The following is an 8,081-nucleotide window of genomic DNA, read 5'->3' as shown; positions in this document are numbered from 1 at the left end:
CAATTTAAAGTTTATCGATACTTTAATCCAATTACCATTTCAACAATAATAACAAAAGGACATTGATACTTACTAGAAGTACATATATCCACCCTTTGGTTGCTTTCGAGTCTCGGCCTCAATTTCAAAGTCATCTGCTCCACCAACAATTTTCCAACCCATTGACTCCATTTTTCCTTCATATATCAGTTTACGCAAATCAAATTATTTCGTTACATACACTTTATTCAATATACAAATATAGATAACTACTCTTGTGGTAAAACGGTTTTCTTCAAAAGAATTTGAATGGCCACACCAAAATGTGTCGGCACATTTATACAACCTATAATATCATTTTCTACCTATAATATTTAATAAAAGTATCGACATTTATATTTTTCCTTGAATATCTATTTCTACCTGCAATCGGTCCCAAATGCTTCCTTACTCCAAAACCCCAAACAACACATAAAAAACCCTATCGCGATTACTGTAATAATAAATAATTAGGGTTTCGACAACATACTTTTCGATTCGACTGCAGCAACAAACAAACAAACTTCGCTTTAGAAACGCCTTCTGAAATACAGCAACAATTACTCTTCGATTTCAAAAACTCGTCCGTTCTATCTTTTTTCAGAGGATATTTAGCTATGGCCTTTATATTTTCATCGGATATGTTATTTATATTTAATCGATACAAATATAAAAGTGTCGATACTTTTATGTCAGGTGTCGATACTTTCGAAAGGATAATTATCTATTTCTTTGAAAGTGTCGATAATTTATTACACGTACTTACGAAAGTATCGACACTTTCAATATATCCGGTATCATTTTACCGGTTTTATCATTTTGATACCGGTTTTATCATATTTTTACCTGTTATATCGTTGTGGATCGATATTTTTTTAAAGTATCGACACATTATAGGCGCTATAACTGCTTCTCTTTTAAATTCACAAAGTGTCGATCCTTATATAACGTATCGACACTTTTAAATTTACCGGTTTTATCATTTTGTTACCGGTTTTATCATATTTTTACCTGGTATATCGTTTTGGATCGATATATTTTTTAAAAGTATCGACACTTTTTAGGATTTAAAACTGCTTTTAAAGTTATGTAATTTATGTTTCAATTTATTTAATAGTGTTTCATGTTTTCCACCTACAATATTAATTTAATAATTTCATTTACACAAAAAATTATTTGATTGTTTTGATATTTTATAAAATATTATTTAGATTTTAAATTTAACAATATTAACTAAAGATAATAATAAATATATTTTCACAGTGAAATAAGTATGTACACTTTTATAAAAAGGATAGATAATTTACAATATAACAGGTAAAAATATGACAAAACCAGATTCATTATGACAAAACCGGTAAAATTTACTTGATATGTTAAAAGTATGGACACTTTTATAAAAATGATAGATACTTACCGATAACCAAAGTTTACCGGTTACCAAATTTTTTAATAGTTTTTCATATTTTCTACCTAAAACATTATTAGTTGTCAACATAATAGGTACCGCTAAACCGAATTTATTAAATACATTTTAATGTGTCCGGTAATACTATATATATTAGCCGTATATTAACCCGCCTTTCCTGAGACATTCCCAGAATCCCATTTCCCATGTCTTTTCCTTTGATTTCAATTCAAAATTTCATGATGTAGCATATTTTATACTTTTCTTCCTTCAAATTAAATAAATTATGGGTAAATTCTATATTTAATACTTCAATTATCAATTTCTTTTCGTTTTAGTTTTCTAACTTTTTTTTTTAAATCATATGTAATATTATGTTTTGTTTTTATTTTTGTCGACCATCATTAAAAATTTAAGAGAATTTGTTGATGTGATATTTTATATTTTTAAAGATGACATGGCATTATCTTATGTTGACACATCAATATCATCGTTAATTTTTAACGACAAATGATAAAAATAAAACCAAAACTAAACATTAAATATGATTTTTAAAAAAATGTTGGATGGCTATTACATAACAAAAATGATAATTAGAGTATTTTTCAGATAATTAGAGTATTAATATATAGTTTACTCTAAATTAATTTATTATATGTATCAAATTGTTTATATATGTTTGGGTAAACTACTCAAATGACCAATTACCTATGGGGTAAGTGTCGATATAACTACCATACTTTCAATTTTTGCAACATGATCACATAATTATTTAAATGGTTTCAGTGTAGTCATTTATTGTTAAAAACAGACGATTTAACTTATGTGATTGTTATTAACTAATGGCAAATCAAAGGTCCACATCAGTTCAACCGTCTATTTTTAATATTGAAACCACTTAAATAATTATTTGGTTAGAGGCAGAACTAGGAATTTATTATAGCGGAGGTCAAAATATTTTTTATTTTTTGTAAATATAATTCTTTTTAATTTAGAGGTCTTATAAATTTTTTATTTATTTATTTATCTAATATATATATTTAATATTAATTAATATTTAGAAAAATAATTGATGGAGGCTAAAACTCCCCTTAATCCCACGAAGTTCTGTCACTGTATATAGTCATATTACCAAAATTGAACGTATGATAATCATACCACGTAAATCTCATAGTTAAATGGTCCGTTTGAATAGTTTACCCTATATTTTTTTGTCATAATAACTTCTTCCTCTCTTACTATTTTACGCGTTTCCTTCCCACACTTTTGAATAATTCTATAAATTTTCTCTTCATTTCTCAGTCTATGCCTCTCGATTTGATCGCTTCTTTCTTCCTATCTTTCTTCCATTTTGGTTGGGAGAGGGGATTAAGAAATGAAGAAATCAAAATTGTCGAAGCTAGACAGATTCGACACCTTCTTTTCCTTGGCAAAACAACGATCCGTTCAGATTCTGTTCGCCGTTGGTTTCATGTACTTAGTTTTGGTTACTCTGGAGATCCCTTTCGTCTTCCGAACGGGGTTCAGTACTTTGTCTCAAGAACCCTTAACTCGGCTTCCCAGACTCGCCAGCGAGGTCGATATTCAAGAAAACGAGGCACCGACTCGTCCACTGAGTTCGGTTTCCAGAAACGCGTCCTCCCCCACTCGGCTCCAACACCAGAAACAACTAAGAAATCAGTCTGGGATCGTTTCCAATTTGTCTTTCGATGCTAAATCCTTTGAACAAAGTGCGAAAGACGGGTCGTCAGAGCTCCATAAGTCAGCAAAGCTTGCTTGGGAAGCTGGGAGAAAGCTCTGGGAAGAACTCGAATCAGGGATGGTCAAAATTGACTCAGTAAACAGACTCAAAAAACCCAAGAATGAATCGGAACTGTGTAGGCCTTCGGTTTCTTTATCTGAATCGGAGTTTTTGGCCCATGGGCAGGTCATGGTGCTTCCCTGCGGGCTTACTTTGGGGTCTCACATAACGGTGGTGGGGAAACCAAAAGCAGCACACGCGGAGACAAATCCGAGGATTGCGTTGCTGAAGGATGGGGAAGATTCCGTTATGGTTTCGCAGTTTCTGATGGAGTTGCAGGGGTTGAAGACGGTGGATGGGGAGGACCCACCGCGGATTCTTCATTTTAATCCGAGGTTGAAAGGGGATTGGAGTAGGAAGCCGGTGATCGAGCAGAACACTTGTTACAGGATGCAGTGGGGGACTCCCATGCGTTGTGAAGGGTGGAGGTCCAAGGCTGATGATGAGACTGGTAAGTGTGCTGCCTTTTTTTTATTGAATATGTGAAAAAAATGATGTAATTAGCGTTGCGGATTCTTGTATGCGACCTACTGAAAACTATATTGATGGTGCATATTAATTTGAGTTGGATTGTTTCATGTCTTCAAAAGTTTTTTGTTGAATTTCCATAAGAACATTTGAATTAACTTGTTGATAGTTTGTAGTCAACTTTAACTAAGATATAAGTGTGTTTCTAGTTGATTTTTTTGAATTGTTGCGGGTGGTCTTCTTTATTTTGATCATTTATAAGTTTGCCCTTGGTATAAAATCCCGCATCCGTCATGTGTTTTAGGATACAAATTTTATTATTTTTGGTGAATTTTTTCATCTGCATTCCATGGAAAAAAGAGAATAAGAAAGTTTTCTTCTCTCATTTGGTAAGTTCCCATAGCATAGGTCTCCCTATCTTTTCTTCCTCTTCCCTTTGTAATCCTTGCTTTGCCACCGTTTGAAAGACAACAAAATTCCAATAAGCTGTTTTGAATTGTTGACAATGGTATTCTTTATTTTGAACTTTGATTCTCATGCTCAGAAAAATGTCTACTCTGCAGTTGATGGTCAGGCCAAGTGTGAGAAGTGGATACGGGACGATAATGATCGCTCTGAGGAATCTAATGCAACATGGTGGTTGAAAAGGTTAATAGGTCGAACAAAAAAGGTGACTGTTGACTGGCCATTCCCATTTACAGAGGGCAAGCTTTTTGTACTGACTCTTCGTGCTGGTTTGGAGGGATACCATGTTAATGCCGATGGGAGGCATATTACATCTTTTCCATATCGGACTGTAAGTTACATGAAGCTATCTGAATATTATTATCATGTTGTATCTTGCTTCGTTTTTTACATGATTTGATCTTGTTGACAGGGGTATACCGTTGAAGATGCCACTGGACTAACTTTGAAAGGAGACATCTATGTCCACTCTATATTTGCAGCATCTTTGCCTACATCACATCCTAGTTTTGCTCCTCAAAGGCATCTCGAAATGTCCAACAGATGGAAGGCTTCACCGCTTTCCGAGCGACCTGTGGATCTGTTTATCGGCGTACTTTCCGCAGGCAATCATTTTGTAGAGCGAATGGCCGTAAGGAAGTCTTGGATGCAGCATAAACTTGTTAAATCTTCAAATGTAGTTTCTCGTTTCTTTGTGGCGATGGTAAGTTAAGACTATCTTAGACTTAAGGTTCCATAGTTACGCAATTCAAGTTTTGGTTTTTAACCACAATCTCCATGTTTGGGATAGCATGCTAGAAATGAAGTGAATGTAGAACTGAAGAGAGAAGCAGATTTCTTTGGAGATATTGTCCTTGTGCCATATATGGATAACTATGACCTTGTGGTGTTGAAAACTATTGCCATCTGTGAACATGGGGTGAGTAATTTTTTTGGGTAAACTACACGTTTAGTACTTAAACTATTACTTTTGTTCTGTTTTGATATCCAAATTTTATTTTTTCCCAAAAAACATTTCTAACGTCTAGTTTATGTTTCAATTTGGTATCTGCCTTTAAAAAATTAACAAAACTATTGATGTGGCAATTTTTTTTTCAATGATGACATGACATTATCTTATGGTGATATGTCAACTTCACTATCGAGCTTTTAATGACGAGTACGAAAATGAAACTTAAACAAAACGTTAGGAATGAATTTGAAAATAAAAATAAAAATTTGAGTTTAAAAACGGAACAAAAGTAATAGTTTAGGTACTAAACATTTAGTTTATCATTTGTTTTCTAAGTTGGAAGAAATGAAAGTTATTTTAGTTTGTGGAGATTGATTATAGGGGTTGTTTGAAACAGGGTCGTGTAGTGGGTGCCAAGTATATAATGAAGTGTGACGATGACACATTTGTGAGAGTCGATGCAGTGATTAATGAAGCAAAGAAAGTAAATGAGGATCGCAGTTTCTATATCGGAAACATCAACTATTACCACAAGCCCTTACGCTCCGGTAAATGGGCAGTAACATACGAGGTACGCATTGTTTCTTGCTATTGTTTATTTCACTTCTTTAGTTGAAGCATGATATAATATGAATCATGATGATTTGGGTTGCAATAATTAGGGGCGTAAATGAATCGAACTTGAACGAATAAAGTTGTGTTCGTGTTCGCTCGTTTAGTGTTTGTTATAATGAATCATGTTCGTTTAATGTCCGCGATCATGTTCATTTAACGTTCGTGATCATGTACTTTTAATGTTAGGCAACTAACACTATTTTTTCTCTTTTATTTGCAAGCCAAAAGAAAATGGTGAAATTATGCTAGTAGTCCTTAAGTTTCTTAGGCTTAACAGTTTGAACTCTAAGGATCATCTTATGTTCAATTTAATCACTATCTTCATCAATATTTAAAATGTAAAAAAAAAGAAAAGAAAAGAATATAAATTAGTCAATAAACGAATTGATAAACAAGTCAATAAACAAACTTGTTCGTGAACATAAATGAACCGAATATATTTTTGTTCATATTCGTTTGTTTATTAAATGAATATAAAAAAATGTTTTACACACATACGAACATTATACAAATTGTTCACTAGTAGTTCGTCAAACGCTCTATTCATTTAGATCCATAAAAATAATGTCAATGTGATTGATGTAATTCAGGAGTGGGAGGAGGAAGCTTATCCGCCATATGCAAATGGACCAGGCTACATATTGTCATCCGACATCTCTCACTTCATCGTCTCCGAATTTGAAAAGCACAATTTAAGAGTAAGTTTTGTAATTCGTCGAATGTTATGTTCATTTGCATGGTGTAAGTATAATATTTGATAAGAAAAATTTTCAAAATGGGAAAATGTGCAGTTGTTCAAGATGGAAGATGTGAGTATGGGGATGTGGGTGGAGAAATTCAACAGAACAAAAGAGGTGGAATATGTACACAGCCTCAAGTTCTGCCAATTCGGATGCATAGAAGATTACTATACAGCTCATTACCAGTCCCCAAGACAGATGATTTGCATGTGGGACAAGTTGCTAAAACAGACAACTCCTCAATGTTGTAACATGAGATAACATCCAATGTATACTCTTTTTTTTTTTTTTTGGTAAATGCATCTCATTACCAGTCCCCAAGACAGATGATTTGCATGTGGGACAAGTTGCTAAAACAGACAACTCCTCAATGTTGCTAAAACAGACAAGTTGCTTAATTCAACTTTGTTCTTTTCTTTTCTTTTTCATGTCCCTGTTTTTCAGTTTCACCTTTGAATTTATCTGTCTAGCTGCAAAATAAACATATTTATATTTGATGTATACATTATATGAAGTAATTTGACTCAATAAAGACTAATTTTTTTCACCGTGGTAAAAAAAGTTTTTTTTAATAATTTATAAATATATTATTCTTAAAATTTATACAACAATTTCTTAATTTAAGCTGTACAAAATCATGGGTAAATTACACGGACCATCACTGTACTTTGCTTTATTTCCTATTTCACTCACTGTACTTTAAATCCATTCAATTTTATCACTTAGTTTTATATATTTAGCTTTTTTGGTCACTCGATCGTTCCCCCACTGATGGCGTTATGACAAGGAATTTTTTAATATTATTTCTAAATACTTTTTCCAAGTCAGAAAAAAGGTTAAAACAAGAGGATAAATGTTTTTAACTCTAATTAACCTAGCATAATACTTTCTTTCCCCCCCCCCCAAAGTTCTTCGCAAATTCAAACACAAATTTGGGGGATTAAGACTGGGTTATCAAGATCAATTTAGGGTTAGTGACAGATCGATTTAGGATTTTTCACAAATAACCTCCGTATTAAGCGTTTTGTTGGAAACTGAAATTTGGTTTATCTTTGAAGCGGTAATCTAGGGTTGTGTTCGAAATCAAAACTTAGTGTGGGCTCAAAATCATGGGTTCTCCTGTGCTATGAACGACGGGTATGGGAAGCATATCATATGGTGAGTGTCACTGATTTATTTATTTCTTCAAACTTACATATTCTATTATGGTTGAAAGTGTTTAGATTTTTTTATTTTTTTAATGTGTTTAGTATTTTGGTCAAAGTTGCAAAATTTTTCAAAATTTTCTGAAGTAACTTGGGCTAATAACATTAAATGTTTATTGCATATATTTATTGCATATTTTATAGTGTGTATTTATTTCTTTCTTTGAAGTTGTATATTGATTACCTTTGTTGACTGTTAGTGAGGACCACATGTTTATTACATTTGTTTATTACGTATATTGCATATAAGTTGTGTTAGTGAGAACTACATGTGTACAATTTAGGGAACAGAAAAGTATTGTGTTAGTGAGGACCACATGTGCATACACTATTAGTGTCTTTTTGTAGTACCCAAATTTTGGTTAGTTACTAAAACATTTTAAATGTTTAGTGGCCAAAGTATAAAGTT

General features: G+C 32.8%; 1 protein-coding gene across 1 annotated transcript; it reads left to right on the top strand.

Moving 5' to 3' along the window:
- The first annotated feature begins 2,728 nt into the window (after nucleotides 1–2,728).
- Nucleotides 2,729–6,887, top strand: LOC120139440 (hydroxyproline O-galactosyltransferase GALT6-like). The gene is made up of 7 exons (XM_039154651.1): nucleotides 2,729–3,678; nucleotides 4,259–4,491; nucleotides 4,573–4,863; nucleotides 4,951–5,079; nucleotides 5,510–5,683; nucleotides 6,318–6,425; nucleotides 6,519–6,887. The coding sequence occupies exons 1-7, from the start codon at nucleotides 2,802–2,804 to the stop codon at nucleotides 6,726–6,728; spliced, it is 2,022 nt and encodes a 673-aa protein (XP_039010582.1). The 5' UTR covers nucleotides 2,729–2,801; the 3' UTR covers nucleotides 6,729–6,887.
- Nucleotides 6,888–8,081: the final 1,194 nt, after the last annotated feature.

This window comes from Hibiscus syriacus, unplaced genomic scaffold, assembly GCF_006381635.1.
Source record: "Hibiscus syriacus cultivar Baekdansim isolate YM2019G1 unplaced genomic scaffold, ASM638163v2 tig00110745_pilon, whole genome shotgun sequence".
In the NCBI taxonomy this organism is placed as follows: Eukaryota; Viridiplantae; Streptophyta; class Magnoliopsida; order Malvales; family Malvaceae; genus Hibiscus; species Hibiscus syriacus.
Note: the sequence above shows the minus strand (reverse complement) of the source record. Positions and strands in the feature narration are given on the sequence as shown.

What these genes read in the sequence shown, in the direction of transcription:
- LOC120139440 (XM_039154651.1), top strand. Translation starts at nt 2,802, where the DNA reads ATGAAGAAATCAAAATTGTCGAAGCTAGACAGATTCGACACCTTCTTT. An exon ending in CAAGGCTGATGATGAGACTG is followed by an intron (nt 3,679 to 4,258) that starts GTAAGTGTGCTG and finishes TCTACTCTGCAG; the next exon opens with TTGATGGTCAGGCCAAGTGT. An exon ending in TTGCCATCTGTGAACATGGG is followed by an intron (nt 5,080 to 5,509) that starts GTGAGTAATTTT and finishes TGTTTGAAACAG; the next exon opens with GGTCGTGTAGTGGGTGCCAA.